The sequence below is a fragment of the Triticum aestivum genome, chromosome 6B (assembly GCF_018294505.1).
Source record: "Triticum aestivum cultivar Chinese Spring chromosome 6B, IWGSC CS RefSeq v2.1, whole genome shotgun sequence".
Lineage (NCBI taxonomy): Eukaryota > Viridiplantae > Streptophyta > Magnoliopsida > Poales > Poaceae > Triticum > Triticum aestivum.
Window position 1 is genome coordinate 725,622,665 of NC_057810.1, and position 23,859 is coordinate 725,646,523.

Sequence of the window (23,859 nt, forward strand, 5' to 3'; positions counted from 1 at the left end):
CAAGCAGGAGAGCTCCAAAAACAGACAAATACTCCCTCTGTAAAGAAATAATCCCCTCGTTTGGTTGAAAGTGGAGATTATCCCAGGACTCTAATCCCCTCCCACCACGGGGAGATCACCATGTGAGTTTGGTGACGAGGTGGGGGAGGGGAATATGTGCAGGAAAATTTCAGAAAATTGGCAAATTTCTTGGGAAAAATTAGAATGTCCAAAAAACATGTAAACAAACCCTGGTTCTTTTTACACAAGCATCATTTCAGTTCAAAATTAATTAAAATGCACATATATTTCCTTAAAAATCCAGACAATTCAGGAATGACACAAATTTCTTGAGAAAATTGAGAATAATTCAGGAATTTCAAAGAAAAGTAGGAAACATGAAATATACACATAATCAGCACGACAGTAAAATAATTCAACCCAATCATACACGTTGACCATAAGCTATACATGTCAAATTCGCACGAGTAACACTGCACCAAGGATATTAATGTGTTAATCATGGTCTTACCATCACAAATACTAACTACAGTTAGATATCAAGCAATAATTAACACTCAGTTCATTAAAAAGATGCCTAATGTGACTGCCCCATGTCAAAATGTTTAGCTGTTGGAAGAGTCTGAAGCCTCCACCATTAACTTCTTTAACCATTTTCATTTGCTAGCTTTAGGAAACCTGCAAATCAGAAACGAACAATGTAGTTGCTATACAATATAAAATTTGAAACTAGATATAAGCACATATTTTTTTACTTACATGTATGTTTCCGAAAGGACTAGATATAAACATAGTAAGCAGACGCTGATTTATGTTCTTATGAATATTTTTTTTTCTCTTTGATTGCTGGATGCACACTGCATCAAAGGTATCATTTGGCAAGAAAAGAATGTTAAACTGAAAACAAATTTGAAACAATCCTTATAGCTTCAATTGTATAGACACTAGTCCAATTTATTATGAGAAAAGTGTAAAGTGGACACAGATAATGGATGAGGCCAACTCCAACGCACGACCCCATCCTGCTCGCGTCTATCCGTATAGACCGCACGTTTAATATATGTGCATAAGTCAAGGCCGAGGTCTGCCAGAGGTACAGGGAGACGGGCACGCTGCTGCCGGGGCGGATATGGGGACACCCGGACGCGCCCAGACGCGTGCGCCACGTCTTTCAGGTTATCCTAAAGATTCAGAGTTAAAATTAGGGCAAGGCTAGCCCCTTCCATGTGTTATTTTTCAGACCACATCATATTCTTTGCATGACTGTATATACACGGAGGCAATAGGCATGTATCTAGTTTAGCACAAACACACTAGACATGTAGCCGATTTAAGAGGCAGTAACTTGGCAAGAATGGGGCAAAGTAAATAAATTAGAAAGTTTGCTTTCAAGATCTGGTACATAACATCACAAGATTGTTCAGGAACCCAAATCTGAGACTAAGCATAGCTAGATATATGAATCGAAGGATTAAACTGCGTATTAAGTTCAGCATATGAGCACACTAGCCGCAATATTTAGACCACCACGAAACCTGAAGTAATTTTCTTCGGCTTAAAACTGATGTTAAATTGCGAAGTATATTATACATTGTCAACATCATGTAGAATATCGTTGTATTTTCTCTGTTAACTTTGTTAGAAGAGACCACATGTATACGAATTTATATATTTTGTAAAAGTACGATATTTGAGAAGAATGCCAACAGATTCTCAAAAATATATAAATAAATAATGCAAGAGTGGGAGCTTTTATCTCCCGTCAAAAGTCCAACGGGCCAAAGAATGTTAGAATCTATACATCATAAGCCCGACATAACAAATTGAGATGGCCTGGTCCCGGTTGAAGTGTTTGATCTAATCGAGAGACACCTACCTCTACTGATCTACAACTGCCAAAGTCACTGCAGATGCAACAAGAAAGCCGAGCCAGAGGTTGCCTGTGGATCTGGAGCAGTAAGACTGCACATGGCGAAGGGAGGAAGGCATCAACACGGAGAAGCAAACTAGAGACGAGGGGGGAAGGAGAATGGGGATAGCCTTGGTTGCAGTAGGAGGAGGAATGCCACGCTGTCGATGTCGCCGCCGGCGTCGCCCTAGGGAAGAAGAGCTTCGTGACTGAGTTGAGCTCGGAGGATGGAGGACGACGACAGCTGGGGCCGTCGATGTCGCTGGAGGGCACGAGCGTGGAGGCGCATCCCTTCGCGGCGTCGCCGCCGGTCGTCCGAGGGAGAATCTTGGGAGGGGTGGAGGCGTGGATCCAGTCGGTCGCCTCTCGAGCTCGAGGGTTTCCTCCCCGACCTGTTGATGCGTGGAAGTCTCTCCCGGGGAAGGCCCGGGGAAAGGACAGGGGTCGTGTGCGAGCAAATAGCGTCATGGGCTCACCGGGGGCCAGTTCAACCCGTGGTTTTCCCACACGGGGAATTGGAAGGCCCCCCCCCCCCCCCCGGGATCCACCGCAACCAAACGAGGCCTAAATATATGAGCGAGCACTCATTATCCGCCGAGGGAATGATTGTTGACAGAAAAACAAGCTGCAGAATCCCAAATGGAACATCAAGCAAGAATGAACCTCATGTGGAAGGAATCCAAGGCATACAAAGACAGTAACACATGCAATTTATTTCAAACAGAATCTCAACATATAAATTTGCATGCATTTGCCCATCTCAAGGGGGTAAATTACTACTCCCTCTGTAACTAGATACAAGTATTTAGGTACAGAGGGAGTAGAATAGCTAGCTGTAAGTCAAGTGCAGGGCAAGAAGAAGTACCATGCTAAAATTGGATGGAATATTAAGCTGATTGATGGATGATTACAGTCTTCTTCACCATTCCGACTAGGGCCCGACCATCATGTCCCACATCATATTGGACACCTGCCAAAAACACAGCGACTTCAAAACCACAAACTAGCCATCACATATATAGACAGTGAGCACTCTATCAGTACCTCTGGCTTCTTCATTTCAATAGAATCTAGGACATTCTTGACTGATGCAAAGACCTCTGGGGACAGCTCGCGAAGTTCCAGTATCATTCTTGCTCTCTTCTCTCCGATGCCCTGCACATTCACAGCTGATAAGAAAAAGAAAAAATGCATCACTTGAGACCCCGAGCGAGAGAAAACCTTGAAGGTTTGTAGTTCCTCCCTGCAATCTGCTGCTGCTGTTGCTGCTTCTACCTCCGCCCTGGCTGCTTCTACCTCCGCTCTGGCTGCTGCCAGCTCCGCTGCAGCCAGCCTCGACGCCCTTGCTGCTGCAGCTGCTCGCTCACGCTCCTCTGCCACGGCGCGCTCGGCCTCCTGCCGGCGCCGTATGCTCGAGGTGGCCGTGTGCTGAGAGCGACCTGCAGACATGGCTCGATGTAGGGTGGCTGTTGCGTGAAGAGAAGGCTGTTAAAGACGAACTGCTGCTCGACAGTCCAAAGGGAGGGGGGTAACCAGAGGCAGACGAAGCAGCTACTGCCACCGACTTGGGCTGCTCACAGGAAATGCTCAGGGTGCAAGATAACCTGGCTCTGATACCACTTGTTAGACCTTTCAGCCTGAGCATTGGTAGTTGTGGATGACACTAGGAGAGTTGGGACGATTTTCATTAGTTTATTTCTCACACAATAGCCATCCCAACCTGAGGGGTTGGGGATACATACTTATAGGCTGCTAGCCAGCCAAGCATATGCTAAGATGCTGCTAAGATGCCAGTCTAAGATGCTAGTCTATGAAGCTAGTCTGAGATGCTATCCTAACTGCCAGTCCTTGATGGTCAGGAACTCTATCCTAACTGCCACAAGGACCATGTGCTGCGGCCCCACAAAGACCCTAGTACACAGACTTATCCATCAGGGGGCGCCTCACTGCTTAAGCGATAAAGCGTAAAATGAGGTGACGCTTTAGACAGACTCTGAACCTGATGGGCAGTATAATAGAGCACCATTTAGTGAGACATATATATGTTGATTCTAATCCACCAGTGAGCACATATATTCTGATCCATCCACTAAGCAGTAAGCAACTAGCCAACTGCTATAAGAGAGGCAGTAGCACCTAACAGCAGAGGAGCTGTGCATAGCATAACACACAACAGAGCATAAAAGGCTAGTGCAGATCTGAGGAAGCTGCTGCCAGAGGAGAGAGGAAAGAGCTGAAAGCCTGGATATTTGCATGCTCTGGTTTTGGTTCTCTCTCTTTCTTTTCCCTCCTGTAACTATTTCACATGTGAGCCCAGTTTTCCCGCCCAGCCCTTTTTCCCTGCTAGGAATCTCTGTTCCCCTGCCTAGCAAGTCTAAGGCGTCCTCTCTGCCTTAAAGCGCCAATCAGGACGCCTAAGCAGGCGCTTCGGACGCTTTAGTGTCTAAGGCGGACGCCTTAGACACATGTCTAAAGCGAGTTGGACGCTTTGAGCCTGGAGGGCGCTCTAACGCTTAAGCGTCGCTTAAGCGACGCTTTAGGGACGCTTTACAAACAGAGCTATTCTCGCAAAACCGCTCCACAGAACCGCTGTTAACCGTTGGTCGTTGAGGAGGCGTAAATGCATGTTTTATGCTGACACACAACCGATCTCCATTCTCTAAAATTCCAAGCATCAACTTGGACCAAATGGTAAAGGGAGTGCAACTCAAAATTTAGACAAGGAAACTCACTGTCAACAACAAGTGTCTGGGCCGCAAGCTGCTGCTCCCTGTCAACGAGAAGTGCCTGGGTGTTCGAAAGCTTGTGCTCCCTGTCAACTAGAAGTGTCCGTGTCTCCGCAAGCTGTCGGTCTTTCCCAAGGCTGGCATAAAAGAATCAAACAAGAAAAAGAAGAGGAATCAGTGTCTCAGCCGTCAGTCCCCAAAAATAAAAGCGAGCCCAGATCAGCAAGCACGACGCAAGCATTAGATCTTACAGCTCATCATGGAGCTGGTTGTTGTCGTCCCGGAGGTTCTGGAGCTCACTTTCTATCTCCTTCAGGGCTGCATCATTTAAATCACAAAACGTTTCATAAAAAAGCACCCATCTCCGACCGAGAAGGACAGAATTCGCTCAGCTTTACCTTGGTACATCACCTTGATAGCAGGCTCCTGCTCCTGCACCATCCCATCGTTTGGAAGCTTTGTCTTGTGTGCAACAACGCAGTAGCGCAAAAGGGGAGAAAAAATGAGACAAAGAGTGGAGAGTACAGAAGTGAGGACGGGGTTAGGTGGCAGTACCCTGAGGCCAGTGTTCTTTCGGTTCTCCATCCGCGTGGGCGAGGGTTCTGCAAGCTTCAAGAACTGACGCCTTCTTGTTTACTTTGCTGTGGGTGCCGAAGCAGCTCCAGGCCTCTCCAATTGACAATGCTGATGCCCTGTTCCAACTCCCAAGTTCAAAAGGGGTAGAATTAGACTTTTAGCAAGTGTAGGAATGAATGTGGAGCAGAAAATGAAATCATTAGCTAGCCGTACATCTATCCTGGCGTAACACGGAAGGTGGAACCTGAAGATCAACCAACAAACATGCAAAAGGAGAAGCAATCACTTTAAACGGTACTGACAGTTCAGGTCTGACTGTTAAAATCAACAACACAGCGCAACAGCACCACTATATTCCCAATCATAAACGAGATCTGGGGCATCCATCATGCCAACAACACCACTAGTTAGTAGTACTGATGTGTTAAGTGTTTTTTAAGCAATCAATTTCGGCCAGTATAACCAAGACAAAGCTCCCGCTCTCTCAAACTGCATGTTTAGTGCTGCTACTAAGCTTTGGTTTCAGGTCAAGGCTGTGCAGATTAAAAAATAACTCGATGTTTTCCCTTTTCATATAGCATCGTCGGCCATTGCGGGTTTCGCTGCTGCTAACATGTTTAAACCAAAACATTTGCGCATGTGAAGAAGATCCAAACTACATACAACTGGTAAGCATCTGCCCTTGCAGGCATTACCACAAACACCTACCAAGCAAAAATCCTTTCACGGGTAGGAGACTTGAGCACGCACAGGAAAACTCATGCGGCGAGTACTCATCAGGAGATAATCATCATGGTGTTCTCACAATATATGTCAGATAAAAAAGAACTTGATGTTCTCCCTTTTCATATATCATCGTAAGCCATTGCATGTGTTCACTACTGATAACATGTTGAAACCAAAACATTTGCGCATCTGAAGAAGATCCAAACTACATACAATTGGTAAGCATCTGCCCTTGCAGGCATTACCACAAACACCTACCAAGCAAAAATCCTTTCACATGTGGTGGACTTGAGCACGCACGGGAAAACTCATGCGGCGAGTACTAGCTCATCAAGAGATAACCATCGTCATCTTCTCACAACAATATATGTCAGATCTACGGCAGGCGCTCATCCAATGCAGAAATCAGGGGGGGAATTTTGAGCGGGCAGAGGATGCAAGAGGAAGGAGCAGGGGGGGTGAGGGAAGAGGGGGTTAGGAGGGAGGGAGGAGCGGTGGCTACCTGCTGCCTGTGGACCGGTCGGCGGCGAAGCTCCGGGCGGCAGCGTTGCTGGGCGGGGGCGGCTGCTCCAGGGACAGGGAGGGAGGCGCTGCTGCGCCGGCGGCGGGGCAGCGAGAGGGTCGGCTGGCTGGGCACGCCGCGGCGGAGGGCCGGCGGTGGCGGCGGCGGCGGCTTGGACCCTAGGTCTCGCGCTCGGGAAGGGCTCCGGTGGTGGGCTGGGGGAGGAAGCGGCGCTCGCCTCTCTCTCCGGTCGCTCGCTTGAATTCCAATTCCAATTCCCAAAGAGAGTGGAGCAATTTTTTTTCCAGAGAGGCAGGTTTTTTTTTTTGAGACAACGAGAGGCAGGTAGGTTTTTTTTAGCATCGAGAGGCAAGTAGGTGATCCCGGCCCCATGGCCAAACGGCCGGCCCAGCACTGCCCGCGGTGGCACGTTTAATAGTCGGGCCGGCCCACGGGCATCGTTCCTTGGCCCAGGCACGGCCTGATTATTAAACGGGCCGGCATACCGGGCTGTAATTTAGATCATATATATATAAAAAATTCTGGAAAAAATGGGCCATGCCGGCTCGTGTGCCCAGCCTCCAGGCCCAGGCATGGCCCATGGCGTGCTGCGTACCGGGCTTGGCCCGTTTAGCCCGGGTCGTGCCGTTCCTACGTGCTATCGGGCCGACCCAGTTAGCACGGCCCGTTTGGCCGGCTATACCATGGACAAGTATTTCCGGACGGAGAAGTAATCCCGACGACTTTAAAAATCAAAAAAGGAAAGCAAGGAACTAAAACCTTCTGGGCCGTCCGGCATCCCTCGTATCTAGCACAAATATAGGACGGATATGAGGCAGCCCGGGTGCATCCGCCACTTCAGCCCGACCCATCACTGACCCAACAAATAACCCCTTTGATGAACCCTAGACCACAGCTCGCTCAGTCCACTCCACTCCATCCACTCCGCTTCCCAATCCACCGCTTTCTCTTCATATCTGATCCATGGCAGACGACCGCAGCAGCTCTGGCTCTGGCAGCAACAAGAGCGATGTCGATGTGGTTGCTCTCCGCATCGCATTGGGCCGCTTGCATCTAGATCAGGGACGCGGTCCCCCTTCGCCTCCGTAGTAGCGTGGGCGACGTTGCCTGGCCCTCTCGGCACGCAACACCGGTGGCTTTATGAGTTACTGGCTTGATTGGTTTTGTGAGTTTCTTCCGGATCGTTCTTGTTTCGGAAACTCGGTATCTTTTTTGTGTGAATTATATATGCATGTGTTATGCTGGATCATTTGATTTTACCGATGTAGTACATGGTTTTACAAGTTAATGAAAATGAAGTCTGAAAACCAGATACTTGTCATGGTGTCATGATATGACCTGATAATGCCATGGTAAAAATTTGAGATGGTTTGGAAAAGATTGCCATGTACTCTCTCTCTCTCTCTCTAGACACCAAACCATCTCAGACGAGGGATCGTGATTTGGAGAGGGCGTTTGTCAAGTTTGATATTTGGAACATTTCGTCGCATCAACTTGAATTTTTTATATGCTCTTCACACACAATATAATCCTTCATATTCAAATTTGGCATTTTTGGGGCCCGATTTGGTACAATTAAGTCATTTAGTGCATTTATATGGCATTTAGCTGAAATAATTCAATTTTGCACTGCCAGTACACGAACTAGTGGAGACAAGTGACTTGAAAATTCATACGTAGGGTCTTGTGCACATGTACATGCCATATGCAAGGAATAGAGGGAACTTTCAAATAACTTTTTGGCGAACAGACAACCGCAAAAGCGGAGTTTATTGTTCCCCTAAATCTAGAAAATGAAGATGAAGTCTGAAAATGAGGGAACTTTCGAATAACATTTTGGCAAACGGACAACCGCAAACGCGGAGTTTATTGTTCCCCTAATTCTAGAAAATGAAGATGAAGTCTGAAAACGAGGGAACTTTCAAATAACATTTTGGCGAACGGTCAACCGCAAACACGGAGTTTATGGTTTCCCTAATTCTAGAAAATGAAGATAAAGTCTAAAAACCCTGATACTTGGCATGGTGTCATGGTATGACCTCATGATGTCATGGTAAAAATTTGAGATGGTTTAAAAAGATTGACATGTGCTCTCTTTAGAACTGAACTATTTCCAACGAAGGATCGTAGTTTGCAGAGGGGGAGTTTAGTAGATAATTGGAACATCCTTCATAATTTCACCTTCAATTTTGCCCTCGACAGGGATAGTGACGACACCTTCTCAATGGTTGGGATTTGTGATAAGGATGGTACTGACGCATACCCGGGCAAGGGGCCCCTTGGTCTCGGGGGCCGCCGAAGCCCAAAGCTCTCGCCCGGTGTCACCGCTAGCCGTACGTCTGTCTTGCACCGGTTGATGAGCGTGAACTCCCAGGCCAACTCCGCGCGCCTAGGGCTCATACTCAGCTCATTTCTTTTCGAGTCGAGCCAAAAAACGAGTCGATCTCAATTGGCTCACGGGCCTCCAGCTTTTCTTGCAGCCCTACGCGCTCCTCATATCCCATGTCACAGCAATAAAAATATTTTTTTCTCTTTCTTCTGTTCAGTTAAAATAAACTTTGGACTTTGGCGTCCAGAGCATGTTCTTTGCATCTTCATGGATAGCACAAGTAATCTGACAAATCGACAACTTCAGACAAACAATTTATGGCATTGGGCATTGTATGGTAGGACTTTTCCATTGAGGTTCAGCTTGACTTGACCTGACAATATTTGAAACAAGGTGCACACTGCATTTGAAACAGAGTGTAAGAAAAATCTGGGAAGATGGAGGTGGGACAAGCAAGCATAGATGGAGACCAACTTGGCTGGTGATGAGTCCAAACCATATCATTCTATTCTAGCAGTCAGAAAACCTGACATAATATTACTCCTAGCAACAGCAGAAAGTGAGAGGAGGTGAAGAAATTTCCTTGTGAAGAGCACCTGAGAAGAAGCAGAGGCAGACAGGGCACTCCCCCTCCTTGGCCCATTGCAGATTCAGGTGCAGCAACAGCAGTGAAAATACATTGCTGCCCTTTTTTATTTGCATCTTTAATTTTGCACTTGTTCACGATCTATTTATCTAATCTATCACTATTTTTATCCCATCTATATGATTTTTCCCTAGACTGATTTTGTGTATTTTTTCTTTTCCCTTTTCCTTTTTAAATATTTTTTATTACTTATATATATATTTTAAAATTTTCCTTTTTTAAAACGCACAAACAATTTTCAAATTCGATGAATACTTTAAAAAAATCGAGGAACTCGTTTTCTAAATCAATGGACATTTTTATAATGTGATCAACTTCTTTCAAAATGGATGAATGGTGTTTCAAAATTGAAGATGAAGAAATTTATTCAGATTTACGTTCCTTTTTCAAAATTGATGAATTTTTTTTCAGAACAAATGAAGTCTTTTAAGTCTGTAAACTTTTTTGAACATGATAAACACTTTTTCAAATTGATGATTTTTTCTGTGAACATTTTTTAGTTCCTGCTATTTTTAAAATTATGTTTTTATCAGAAAGGCAACGTTTAGCGGGTCAACGGTGGGCTGGTCAACCACGACTACCGAAGCAGGAAAGACGCTCTGGCAAACGAGTGAGTAGTCCTTCCTTATCGGACCATGGAGCGGCGCGCGTGGGCACCGTGGCCCACCCGCACTGTTGTTTCCATCTCACGGGTAATTTCTGTGAAAACATAGGTGTGGCGAATCCGCTGAGCATTTGGCCAGTGGCTGACTTTTTTTTTCTCTACTTAGCACTCGAACTTTTTCAAAATAGCCGTGGCGGGTACTCCCTCCGGTCCTTTTTACTCTGCATATTAGGTTTGTCCGAAGTCAATCTAATCCAACTTTGACCAAGTTTATATAAAAAATTATTAACATTTACATAACAACACCAATATCATTAGATTCATCTCGGAATATATTTTCATATTATATTTATTAGATATTATAGATGCTAATAATTTTTAATATAAATTTGGTCAAACTTAGTTAAGTTTGACTTTCGGCAAATCCAATGTGCAGAGTAAAAAGGACCGGAGGAAGTACATTGCTCCGCATGCCTCTAGTTTGAGCCCACCTATAAGCCTTTCCTTAGTAGTGGTGCTCGCATTTTCCTGGCACTAATTGTTTGAGGATTTATATAACATGTGATATTAGTATTAGGAATAATATTGTTGACTCCAGTTGTTTGGAGGAATCCGAGAGTCAATGCGCCCTAAATTGGTAATCGGTGATCCGGAATATTTTGTGAAGATATAGAGGAATAAGAAGTCCTCCGGCTTGGATTTGCGTGGAAATTTTTGTGTGCTCCCTACTAGTACTATCTACACTATTTTTCTTAATTTATTTTTTTCCTTTGAGGGGATGTTTTTCCATGTAGCCCGAAAAATGCGGGCGAGGAAGTTAATAGCCCAGCCCACTAGCCTAGTCAGTATTGAGGTTTGAGCCCAACTGAAAACGGCACACTCCACACCACCTACCCCCGACGACCCAACCAAAGCCCACATCCACACTCGCATCCTCCTCTGACAACCACCACCGCATCTGGTCTCCGTCTCCCCCCTCGCCGGTCCTCGTCGCCGGCGATGGAGCCGCGGCCTTCCCCGCCGCCGCAGCAGCCGACCCTCACCGCGCAGGAGTGGGAGCACCTCCTCGACGACTTCTCCTCCCCCCCACCCCGCCGCGACCGGTGGCTCCACCTCCCGCTGCTCGACCTGGCGCTCTCCTCCCTCCCCCGCCGCGACCTCCCCTCCCACCTCAAGCCGCTGCTGCTCGCCTTCGTGGACGACCACCTGCTCCCTCCCGCCGCCCCCGCGCGGCAACTCCCGCTCCTCCTCGCCGCCCTCCCCGCCTTCCCCGCCGACCACCCGCTCCGCGACCACCTCGTCGCCACCGCCGCCTCCGCCTTCGCGTCCGCGCTCTCCGCCCCGCTGGCCGACCCCGAGGGGGAGGCCCCGCCGCTCGCGGGCCTCGTCGGCGCGCTCCTCGCCGCCGCCAACCGCCCCAACCACGCCACCGACCGCGCCGCGCGCGCCCTCGCCTGCGACGCGCTCAGGGCGCTGGACGAGGCCCTCCCGGGACTCCTCGCCGACGTGCTCGGCCACGCCTACGCGCTCGCCTCCGCCGAGCGCTCCCCCGCGGCCCAGTCCTACATCCTCCTGCTCGCCTCCGCCGCGCGCGGCGCCGTCCGCCTCGGCAGGCTCGGATCCAGCGCCTCCATCCTGGCGGTCTCCGGCCCGCCCGTCCCGTTCTTGGTGCCCGCGCACCTCCTCTCCTCGCCGCTGCAGCCGCCCGCTCCCCTGCCACCGTCGGAGCAGAACGTGAGGGAGATCAGGAAGGTGCTCGCGCTGGTCATGGAGAGGCCGCAGGTGCTGACGCCCGCGGCGGCAATGGAGGTCACCGCCATCGTTGCGGAGGTGGCGACGGCGGTGCTGGAGTGGGCGCCGGCCATCGCGGCACATGTCAAAGTGCAGTTCAGTGGGATGGCGTATTCGTCGAGCCCGATGCTGCTGCACTCGGTGCTCACGCTGTTCGCGAAGTTCCCTGATGCGTTTGGGGCCGAGGATGAGCACAAGATGGCACGCCGCCTGGCTTCGGCTGCCTGCGAGGCGCACCGGCCACTGCCAGTGCGATTGCTGGCCTTGCATTGGCTGCTTGGGTCCGGGAGGTTCAGAGATTCAGTGCCTGGCCTTGCCAAATGGTTCTATCCTGGCATGTTCGACCCCCTGGCTCTCAAGGCCAAAAAGCTTGATTGCCTTGGGTTTGTTGCTGCTACCGTCGACAGTGATAAGGTTGAAGGAGGCAGTTATGGTCAGCAGACAACTGAGCTCATCGATGATGGCTTAGTCTGTGTTTCGGCCTTCAGTTGGCTGCCAGCATGGAGTACCGAGACAGGTGTCGCGTTCCGAGCGCTGCACAGGGTCTTGGTTGGGGCTGCTCCTCACAGCACCAATGACAAGGGTTGCTCCGGAGCTGGTGAGCTCCTGAATTCAACTACCTTCCACCATTTCCAGGTAGAATTATGGAGAAATCTAATGATAGGCACACTCATCAACTTGCAAGGACCCTCATTCCATCCTACTGCATTGGAATTTAGTGAATCCTAAGTTTGTGTGTCATCTTTATGCAGGCTATGTTTGTTGATATGGCATCAGAACATCAGAGTTTAGTCCCAGTGATTGCTGATTTCATCAACCGCCTGCTAGCATGCACCACACATCGGTGGGTGGGGGAACAGTTGCTCCGAACTGTTGACGAGTGTCTGCTTCCGAGGCTTGAACCAGGCTACCAGCTCGCATCTTACTACCCTCTTTTTGAGAAGATTGCACAGAATGAGGCAGTCCCTCAGCTCCGCCTAATTGAATTGCTCACCAAGCAGATGATTTCTCTTGCCAAGAAGCATGACCCGGACACAGAACTGAAGTCCTGGTCTCAGGGCAGCAAGGTTGTGGGCATTTGTCGTATCATGCTGAAGCACCATCACAGCTCTCATATATTCCTTCCCCTCACCCACTTACTCGTGCGCACCATCGAGTCATTTCCAGACCTAGAGATCCGGGACCATGCAAGGTATCTTCATCTTTTTTTTTTCCTTTAAATCAGGCACACATAATTCTGGCATAGCTTTGCTTGTGTTATCTGTTTCCCTATTGCCTTCTCACTGCTTGAAATGATTCGTCCAGGATATGTTTGCGGATGTTGTCTTGCATTCCTGGCAAAAAACTGAGGAATCTCATGGGGATTGGAGAGCAACCCACACCCTCGCATCCGGGTTCCATGTTTGATGACCCATCAGAACGGCCTGCTCAAGATCCTAGCAGCATGCCTGCTTTGGCATCATACATTCATCTTGAAAGAGTTGTGCCTCTGGTTGTGAAGCAGTCATGGGCCCTCACGTTGCCTAATTTCAGTGTCCAGAGCAGAGCGTCTAGTCACATCCTAAGTATACAGGATGTGAGTGTGACTCCTCCAGAGCAAGAAAAGCCACCACAACCTACCATCGAGAGAATTGGCTATACACAAGAAGCACTACGTGTGATGGATTCAAAGGGGGCTGAAACTTTGGAAATCCTTAGAAGGCACTTTTCATGCATTCCTGACTACCTGCACTCAACTGGCGGTCTCAAAGTCAAAATACATTGCACATTTAGATTTGATTCAGAGCCATTTAACACAGCTTGGGTATCTGATTCACCTGTTCCAAGTTCTGAAGGGGAAGATGAGTTGCCTGCCCTTTATGCAGTGATAATTAGCTTGTCATCCAGTGCACAGTTTGGAAAAATTCCTTCATGTCATGTGCCTTTCCTTTTGGGTGAGCCTCCAGCTTCTGGTGTGGACATTGTCCCCATAGATAACTGCCACCAGGAAGAATCAAGTTACCGTGCATCAGTAATGATAGAACTGGAGCCCCGAGAGCCATCACCTGGTCTCATTGACGTTGAAATAGCAGCAAACACAGAGAACTGCCAAGTCATATGTGGTTCTCTTCAGCCCATTACAGTTGGCATCGAGGACATGTTTTTGAAGGCCAGCGTACCTCCTGATACTCCGAAAGATGCTACAGCTGAGTATTACCAGGACCTGTTTCATGCTCTATGGGAGGCCTGTAACAGTTCATCTAACACAGGCCGTGAGACCTTCCCTTTGAGCGGAGGGAAAGGGTTGGCTGCGATCAGTGGAACCCGGTCTGTCAAGCTTCTTGAGGTGACTCCAAAGGTTCTGATAGGAGCTCTTGAGAGGTACCTGGCTCCCTTTGTTGTCAGTGTTGCTGGGCGTTCACTTATCACCATTCTAAGAGGCAATGGAGTCATTGAGAATGTCGTGTGGGAAGAAAGCGACTCGGATGCTGCTGTTGGTGCTGATGCATTGGTTCCATACTCCATGGAAAACAATCTCCAGCTTCAGCACATTGATGATGACGAAATTGCGATCGCTGCGCAGAGGTTTGCTCATCTAAGCAAGAGGGATATGGGTGTCGTGCGCGTTCTGATATTCCTGCCACCCAGGTATCACCTCCTCTTCTCAATGGAAGTAGGCTATGCCTCCACATTGGTCAGGATAAGAACAGATCATTGGCCATGTTTGGCATATGTTGATGAATATTTGGAGGCGTTGCTGCAATAGTGAAGGTTTCTCTGGCCAAGACTCTTCAGTTTTGTACCTTATGTAACAGTAAAGAGTATACAATGCAAGCTGTTGTTTTTTCCATTTTCTGGGGGCTTCTTTTTCTGTACCATGAAGTCTGGAGCGTCATTCTTTCTGCGGATTCAGAAGTGTAATTTCCAGTGGAGGGGGCAGTTTTGTTCATTGGCCATCATCTAGAATATGGGATTGTTTATATGTTGAAATCAACTTTCCATCCTATGTTACTTCACCGGCTATGTAAAGTTGAGGTTTTCTTTCGTGTTGATCTGTGAAAAGAGCAACTTGTGGTAATCAGTGTCCATTTGCAACAAATTTGTAAGTCTTCAGTGTTCAGTCTTGAGCATTCAAGCCTTATATATACATTGTCAGCAGATGTTTGATGTACCACTTGATACTTTAATAAACAAGGTACAACTTCATATCAGCATATTCCAGCCTTATACATTTCTTATTTCCGAGAAACCGAGCTTTATACACTGTATTTAAGTACATGGTGTTGACAAAATGCTAAGAACAGTAGCATTGGTATTTTGCTGGGATTGCATACCTCCTGGTCCCTTTATTCTGGAATCATTATTTGTGAGGTTTGAGATCATAAAATGCTCCTAGCTGAATTCATGGTCTGTACATCATACTGGATTTGTTAGCCGTGGCCTGGAGAGAGATAACTCAAAAATAGCAGCTGTACTGAAGATCATAAATGAATTATTGTGGTTTATATTTTTGCAGTATTTGAATGGGCTGCATACAAGGCAGGACTGGAGCAAGGTATAAAAACCACTCAAATTCTGGGTCCAATAACTTCCTTATGCGGTCCAGTTTGTGCCACATTATCACTGGTCCACTCCAGATTTTTCTTAAACTTCTGAATTCTGTTTTTTTGTTGGAAAAATATACTAAGCTTTTATGTTGTTCGTTGGAAAGGCAGGGTCCATTTTTAGCAGCAATTATTTGGAACCATTCCTGATGTACAAACCGCTGAAGGTGCTATTCACTGGCAAATTGGTGACCTACCAAAGTCGGAAGAATCTCAGACAATTTGGATCTCTTTCTGGTCTACGGCAAAGCAACCAGGTATAGAATCCTCCCTTCTCCCAGCCTTACTAACCTGCTGAAGACCTATATCTAACTTCTGCTTTTTATCTCGAAGCCCACCTCCCCCTTTATCCTGAATATACATGAGGGCTAGATGTATTTGTTCAACATAATTTCATCAGTCCGAGTTAAATTTCTTCCTTCAGTATGGCCTGGGGTATGCATAAGTTCAATACAGTTCCAATGTTCCACGGGCCATTTCCCGTAAGTTTACACTCAGCTTCAGCAGTAATATCCTCTGTCTGTATCATCATGCTTACTGCAGTAGATAATCAGGGCAAATAAAAAAAAAGGGCAACCTGGTATCGGAGAGAAAATTGTTGAGCATTTTTGAGCACCAAAATATCCCAACTTTTCAAATACTTCAAAGAGCAAAGTAGATAATATTCGGGGCAAATCGTGTTTGTTGGAGTTTGCTTTCTTGTTGATTTGTGAAAAGAGCAAAGTATGGCAATTAATTTTCGGCTGCAACTAATGTGCTAAGAATAAGAAAGCAGTCTTCTGGCAAAGTTAAGATGCTTGATTATCTGAATCAATCCTTTATATATTCACATGCCCATATAAAGTACATGACGTTTCATTGTGACTGCATATCCTCCTGGCGGCAACTGTTCATTTGTTATTAAAACTCATCAGTCCAGTCTGGTGCCTATAAACGCATTAGTCTGGTGCCTATAAAAAGCAGAGAAAGACAGAAGGACAAGAGACCGATTGGTGGAGTGGTAATATTCACCAGCAGACAAAGAAAAAGAAAAAAAGATAGAAAGAGAAAACTGAAAAAAAAAGCATGCACATATGCACAACGAATCATTGATGCCTTGCCTCCCCTAAAGAAAAAAAGATAAAAGGCTGCATGCAGGTGGCTGCCTTTGCTGGGTGTTATGAGGGAGAGTGTGTGTGTGTGTGAGAGAGAGAGAGGGGGGAGAAGGGGAGAGGGAGAGAGGGGAGGGAGGGAGGGAGGGAGAGGTGACTTGCACCGCGCGCACTGGGTGGGGGGCACCCTACCCGCCTCAGTAAGTCGGCACAGCCTGGATGGCTGGATGGTAATGTCATTATGGAAATAATTAATTGTGCAGTTTTACCAGCAATTATTTGGAACCATGCTTATCTTGTTCAACTGCTCTAAGGTTCACACATGAAAAAAACATTTTATGTAGGGCTCAGCCTGCTTGCTACACAACTCGCTGTGCATTCACTGCCATCCAGTTTTCAAATTAAACATCTTTTTCTGGTCTACATGATACAGTCAGGTAGTAGGATCCTTACTTCTCCCTACCCCTTTCTACCTTGCTGAAGACCTATATGTAACTTATAGTGGTTTATATCTTGAAGTCGAAGCCCACCTCCCCTATCCAGAATCTCTTACATATCTGAAGGCTTATTCTGCAGTTGAGTTGAATTTCTTACTTCCATATGGACTGGGGTAGCATAAGTTCATTATTAGTTTCAATGTTCTATGGGCCATCTCCAGTAAGTTTGCACTCAGCTTCAGCAGTAATTTGACTAATTTCCTCTTCCCTATCATCATGGTTATTGTAGTAAATAATCAGGGCAAATATCAGAGAGAAATTTGCGAACTTCAGAATCTGGGAATTGTAATACAAATTCAAATAGTCTCCAGAATTTTCATGTGTTCAAAAATATGAATTGCAGTAATTATGATTTGTATTTGCCAGGCAGTTTTGTTAATTGGTCATTTATCATGAAGAACATGCGATTATATGCTGAAACTAAGTTCGCATCATATGTTATTTTGTTCTATTTGGGGTCTCCCACCAGCTATGTGAAAAGTTGGAGATTGCTTTCTCTCTTTTTTTTGTAGAATTCTGATTTGTGAAAAAAACGAACCATGGTAATTAATTTTCGGTTGCAACAAATGTGCTGGAAGAAAAAGCAGTTGTCTGGCAAGGTTAAGATGCTTGATTGACTGACTTGACGATTCAATTAAACAAGGTACAATATTGTAGCAAATAACTGTTTGAACACTATATAGGCACCCAATCCTTATATATTCCCATGTCCATACAAATATATGGCATTTCGTTGTGACTTCATATCCTCCTGGCAGCAACTGGCTGGTTGTTGCTCGAAACTTATTAGTCCGTCTGGTGCTCCTGAACTCATTAGTCAGTCGGGCATGGTACCATACAAAAAAAGAAGGAAAGAAAAAACAGAATACAAGAGACTGATTGGTGGGGTGGTAATGTTCAACAGCAGACAAAGAAAAGGAAAAAGGAAAGAAAGGGAAAAGTAAAAAACAGTAAGCATACATGCACAATGAACCAGTGATGCCTTGCTTCCACCAGAAGGAAAGTGAAGGAGAAAAATATTGTGTACAGGGCAAGTAAAAAAATAGAAAGAAGAAAAGACAGGGTTGCATGCATGTGCGTGCCCGAGCTGGACGAGGATATGCTTTTCACCTATCAATCTTATGGGGTAGGGAGGGGGAGAGAGAGAGAGAGAGAGAGAGAGAGAGAGAGAGAGAGAGAGAGAGAGAGAGAGAGAGAGAGAGCTCTAATTGTAATGGGTGTCTCAGGTGCTGTGCAATGGTGGGAGGAGTGGCAGCTGCGTATCCTCGTCCTTGCTAGCCTGGGGATTCAGTACATCCTTCTGGTTGCTTCGACCGCACGTAAGTTCCCTATCAGATCCTGGTTTAGACCTGTCATCTGGCTCGCATACCTTGGCAGTGATGCCATTGCAATCTATGGGCTTGCCACCCTCTTCAACCGCCAGAAGAAGCAGGATGGACACGGTGTTCTGGAGGTGTTGTGGGCTCCTATTCTCCTGATACACCTCGGTGGACAGGATGGCATAACCGCCTACAACATCCAAGACAACGAGTTGTGGACGCAGCACATCCTCACCGCGCTGTCTCAGGTCACCGTGGCCATCTACGTCTTCTGCAAATCATTTCCAAGCAGTGATAGGAGGCTGCTCCAGGCAGCAATATTGCTCTTCATCCCTGGTATCCTTAAATGCTTCGAGAAGCCCTGGGCTCTCAATAGAGCTAGCATTAATAGCCTTGTCAGCTCCGGTGAGCCTATTCGGGGGCCAACAGATATGCTGGTAGACCGCACTCCTTTTAACCTATTTGTGGACCTTACATCTCCTTGTACGGATGATCGGATCAGGATGCGACAGCTCTTCTTAGCAGTTGATGAAAAGTATGTCTATCGTATGCTGCACAGTTGGCTCTCTGATACCTTCCAACTCCTCTACACCAAAGAAAAGATGTTCTCCCGCAGCAAAATATTTCAATCCTCACCTGGTTACATTTGCAGTGCTCTTCTCCGTCAATTAGCTATGTACCTTCCATATGCAGCCATAGCCCTCTTCCACCAGTCACAGAGAAGCTTACAGTGAAGACGATGTCAATGTTACATATGTCTTGCTCTCTTGTACTGCTGTCCTGGAGCTTTTCAGCGTTTCCCTAAACAGCAACCCAAGGGTCCGCGGAGTTTCATGGTTATCAACAAAAATGAAGCCTTATCATGATATGGTTTCCCAATACAACCTTATAGGACTCCTTGTCCGCAACAGGAAGCATCCCAAGATGACGAGTATCGTGAAAGTCTTGGGATGCACCGACTTCCTTCAGCAACATTGGCGCATGAAGTCTTGCTTCTCATCCTTCAGCATTACAAAGTTAGTGCTCCAGTATGTAAAAGATGGGTGGAAGTACAAAATAGAAGATGTTTCTACTTACAGGAAGTCCAATGACAACAGGGGCCAGTATACTCTTGAATGCCAAGGATGCTACCAGAAACTGGGCTGGAGCTTAGAGGCTGCATTCGATGAGAGTGTTCTTCTCTGGCATCTCGCCACGGATTTCTGCTACTACAATACAAGGGTGCATCTCATTCTCAGCATGGATCGCAGTGCACACATGATTCATGTCCTCATGCTTGGTGCCGAAAGTCTGGCCGTCACAAGAGGGCTATCCAGTGCAGAGAAATGTCTAACTACATGGCGTACCTGCTGTATGTGAATCCTGAGATGTTAATGGCAGGCAGCAGAAGGAGGCTTTTCACAGATGCTTATGAAGAACTGGAGGAACTGAAGGGCATCATCATCCAGGGAGACGAGCAACCTCCCAAGGAAAGAGAGCTTACACAGAGGATAATTGCTGAGGTGGGTGGTGGAGGTGCAGGTACCCAACACCCCCAGGGAGGAATTATCCGCGACGCTTGGAGAATTTCCAAAGTGTTATCGGATCTCCCTGAAGACAAGATGTGGACTGTGATTGAAGGCGTGTGGGTGGAGATGTTGTGCTTCTCTGCCGCTAGATGCAGAGGGTACCTGCACGCCAAGGGTCTGGGCACAGGCGTGGAGTACCTCACCTATGTCTGGCTCCTATTGTACTACATGGGGATGGAGACTTTGGCAGACAAACTGCAGAGGGTGGATCATCATCGCCATCACCATCGCAACGGAGGAGGGCATGGGGATGGCCCATCAACTTCTGGTGTCAGCAGGGCCGCCACTGCCCAAGAGGAAGCTGCTGGTCCTTCAAGATCAAGTGGTGGTGCCGCCGAGGAACAAGCCACCGGTCAATCCGCCGGTTACCATGACAGTGATGGCATAGTAGAAGAAATCGTCTGATTCACTATGATGATTCTGGGTGCCAATCGTCCTTTCTGATGCTGAATTCAATAAAGAGTGTGCAATGTCGCGTGTTTTGGAGCCTCCTTCCTTCTTCTCTATCCTGTACCGTGAATATATATTACCGAAGCACCATTCTTCTTACTGATTCGGATCTCTAATTTACAAGGGAGACAGAGGTTTTGTGCATTGTTCATTCAGTTCCCCGTCATAGTAGGTTAGTTTCATCAGTTCCTCCTATTGTTTGTGCCTCACCCACAAAATGGCTACGTGAAAGATGTGGTTTTCTTTCATTCTCGTTCGTCAAAAGAGCAACCCACGGTTTCTAATTAACAGTTGGTGCAACAAATTAGTCTGAAGAACGTCATTCGTCTGACAGAACAAGATGTGCTCTAATAAACGAGGTACTGTATGCATCAACGACAATTTCAACCCAGTGCGATACATGCCTTGTACGTACAGGGTATGTAACTTCCTTTTGACTGCTTGCTACTTACAGAGCGTCCCCATGGTTCCATTTTGCATGCGTGGCTAGCATTGTTTTGTTTTTGGAAAAAGAAAAGAAAACGCACTCATGTTTCGCACTGGGTTCATCATCTCCTTTAGCCAATGTTTTGGTATGTCAAGTGGAAGATGCCCACTGCCTGGTCATACTTTGATGCGACGCTCGGTTATGTACCGGGCCTTTTTCAAGCAGCTGCTAAATGTTTTGGGGCAAATTCCTGCAGAAGTCCTGCAATTGCTTGTTTGTATTGCTATTACTCGTAGTGACTGTGTATTGCACTGCAGTGTAATAAACTACAAGAAGATGATGATGGCTTTGGTTCCCCCATTTGTGCTTCGCTGTCGCGAGATGCAGAGGATACCTGCATGCCACGGAGGGAGAGGCTGGAAGCTTGGGCGGCTATGCTTCAAAGAGACGCTCTTTGTCATCATGCTGATGGGGCGAGAGAAGTTGCACATGTCATGCTCCGGATCACCGATGACGATGAAACTGTGGAGGATGTTAAACAGTTAAGACTGATGTTTGATGGCCCTTCACTTCACATCTTCTGTTGGTGAAACTGAAACTTGTTTTGGGGATCCTGGGTTGATCCGTTACCACTACACATGGTGTTTCCTGTAAAGTCTGAAGTTTTCAGTAGGCGGCATTGGAACTCTGGATGCCGACACTTCTCTTACTATTCCATTATCTCAGTGGTAATGAAATCTGGCCCTGATGGTCGTTTGAAAAAAAAAGGAAACCGTATTAGATGCCTCAAACTGTATTACATGGGCATGGTGACGTTGGCAGCCAAACTGCAGAGGGTGGAATGGATCATCATCATCATGGCAAGTTCAAGCCATTGGTCCGTCAATTTGGAGCACAAGCCGCCAATGGTCGATGCCACTGGTGAAGAAATCGTCTGACTTGCAATGATATTTCCGGCTGCTAATCTCTCCCTGTTTCCCGTAGCTCTGTTTTCTTTCATGTGTATATTCTTTCTGTTGATTAACATTACTATATATGCGCGCGCGTGTGTGTGTGTGTGCGCTTCTGCTACTCAATTCCCTTTTCTACTGCTGAACTCAGTCAAAAATATGAAATCTCTTCTTTACTATGGAGGCTTTCTGGCAAATAGTTTTCAGTTTTGTACCTTCTATAACACTTCTACAGTATGAGTTTCTTGGTGTTCCATTTTTCAGGGCCTTCTTTTTTCCGTAGTCTGTACCATGAACATACATCGCTAATTCGCTACTGGCAAAAGAACAAGCTGAGGATTCCCATGGCTTCTTTTTTACGACTTGCTCTTGTTCTGTAGTCTGTACCATGAATGGCACTGCAGTGTCAATTTCTTTTGCCAATTTCTCATGGTATTCTTCACACCGACCGTCTTCAATAAATGTATAATCTTCCGTTTCCGTTGCCTTTCGGATGTCTCACGTCGTAGACATGTCTTTGCAGGCTTGACCGGAGGCGGCCAAGAGCACACCCACGAGCACGCAGTTAGGTATGAACATCAACACCCCACCTACCCAATTAGTGTCGGCTGTCGTGCTGGATGATAGCGGATGGGGTGAGGAAGAGGCTCCATTAGTCGCTGGTGACGTCGCCATAGATGAGGATGAGGATTACGATGACACTCAACAATATTTCAATACTGGCGCCTACTTAGGGTTTGAGTGTCATGAGTCGGTGCTTGAATTGCCGCCTCGGGAGTCTGAACGTATTATGGACGACCTTCCGGTAGCAAAGAAGCCTAGGAAGAGATCGAGGAAAGGCAACAAAGCTGCTTCTATGATCCAGCAACCTTGGGTTCAAGACCGTATAGATATCCTCGGTGCGGCAAAATGGCATATCCCTGGTGAACCAATCCTACCTAAAGCAGCTCTAGGGGCCAGATTCGGCAATCTAAGGAGACTTTATGACGATGTGTTGCAGATAGAAAAGGCCTCATCGCCTCGAAAAATCCAGGATACCCACTCTACGTGGTTAACATGCCGCGGCAATTGTCGTACATTAACACATTCCCGCGGAGAAGTTCTTCCTTCGATTCTATTATTTCGACATGTTTCACTTGAAGAAGTTGTATTTTACCTTTGTCCGCCTTTATGCCTTGCACATGAACTACCTCATCGGGGTTGAGAAGATACCTCATATCTGTGTCGCTGACCCGTACTTCATGCACGCGGGCTTCTTGGGAGTCTGCGCAGAGCACCGTCAATACGCGAGGGAATAATTGTCAATTTCATGCTCGCCAATAAGGACAAGGAGGCGATTCTCATGCCTTATCATCCCCTATAAGTCATCCGCGCGGATATCCTTCCTTCGACTTCAATCATTCATTTGCATGGTGGAGGCTAATTAATTTGAGGTGTACTTATTTTGCGCAGCGGTGGGCGCGCCGTCCTCATCATCGTCTATCCTCGATACTCCCACACTCTTTACTTGGACTCGTCGAAGAACATTAACAAAAAAGATTACACCCACAATAAGTCTGTTCTCAAAAGTGCTATGTTTTACTACGGCACACGGGGTGGAGAGGTCAAGGACAAGAAGAAAACGGACGGCAGGCCCGCCTTCGGCCATAAGACCGACTTTTGCTGCATCCAGCAACCGAGTGATTCTCTTAATGATGGATTCTATGTCCTACACCACATGTTGGAGTACAGACGGGATCACCAGAACCTTCGCATGTCACCTAGATAAGGCGATGCCCATATTCTGCAATGGGCCAAGAACTTAGGAGATATCGAGGAACATCGACTTCGAGCTGAGTTCTATCACATCCAACGCGAACTTGCCCAAATCATCATGAAGGAGGTCATCGAAAAAACAGGGATGTTCTACGAAGAAGGACAAATGTCGCGGGAAGACGTCCGAGCATGCGTAGCCGCTCAGCGTCTCGACCTGAAGCCTTTCTCTAAGCGCGGGGACTATCTCCCTGACTTGGATGGATGGCACGACATGTTGGACTGATTGTCAATATATGACAATGTGTCCGTTTAGTCCATACTTTCTGTATGACAAAACTTTGAGTTATGCACGACGAAACTTTATTTGTGATGTAATTAAACCGTCCTC

General features: G+C 46.8%; 3 protein-coding genes across 6 annotated transcripts; 2 read left to right on the forward strand and 1 right to left on the reverse strand.

The window, feature by feature from the left end:
- Positions 1-391: 391 nt before the first annotated feature.
- On the reverse strand, positions 392-6,754 carry LOC123140090 (protein GRIP). 3 transcript variants are annotated; one of them, XM_044559818.1, is made up of 9 exons: positions 6,440-6,754; positions 5,191-5,327; positions 5,034-5,067; positions 4,887-4,953; positions 4,642-4,772; positions 3,131-3,375; positions 2,954-3,064; positions 2,775-2,879; positions 392-678 (listed from the first exon to the last, which is right to left on the reverse strand). In XM_044559818.1, the coding sequence occupies exons 2-8, from the start codon at positions 5,218-5,220 to the stop codon at positions 2,841-2,843; spliced, it is 657 nt and encodes a 218-aa protein (XP_044415753.1). In that variant the 5' UTR covers positions 5,221-5,327; positions 6,440-6,754; the 3' UTR covers positions 392-678; positions 2,775-2,840. The 3 variants fall into 3 exon arrangements, with proteins under 3 accessions (XP_044415753.1, XP_044415752.1, XP_044415751.1); XM_044559817.1 differs by having other exon boundaries at positions 3,131-3,348; positions 5,034-5,097; XM_044559816.1 differs by having other exon boundaries at positions 5,034-5,097.
- A 4,195-nt stretch (positions 6,755-10,949) lies between these two features.
- LOC123140091 (uncharacterized) lies at positions 10,950-14,660 on the forward strand. The gene is made up of 3 exons (XM_044559819.1): positions 10,950-12,466; positions 12,583-13,022; positions 13,136-14,660. Exons 1-3 carry the CDS (start codon positions 11,039-11,041, stop codon positions 14,574-14,576), a joined length of 3,309 nt encoding a protein of 1,102 aa, XP_044415754.1. The 5' UTR covers positions 10,950-11,038; the 3' UTR covers positions 14,577-14,660.
- Positions 14,661-14,707: 47 nt separating this feature from the next.
- LOC123140092 (uncharacterized) lies at positions 14,708-21,895 on the forward strand. Of its 2 annotated transcripts, XM_044559821.1 has the most exons (5): positions 14,708-14,840; positions 14,880-15,005; positions 15,327-15,365; positions 15,522-15,671; positions 21,084-21,895. In XM_044559821.1, the coding sequence occupies exons 2-5, from the start codon at positions 14,970-14,972 to the stop codon at positions 21,354-21,356; spliced, it is 498 nt and encodes a 165-aa protein (XP_044415756.1). In that variant the 5' UTR covers positions 14,708-14,840; positions 14,880-14,969; the 3' UTR covers positions 21,357-21,895. The 2 variants fall into 2 exon arrangements, with proteins under 2 accessions (XP_044415756.1, XP_044415755.1); XM_044559820.1 differs by lacking the exons at positions 14,708-14,840; positions 14,880-15,005; positions 21,084-21,895 and adding an exon at positions 15,748-21,074 and having other exon boundaries at positions 15,123-15,365; positions 15,526-15,671.
- Positions 21,896-23,859: the final 1,964 nt, after the last annotated feature.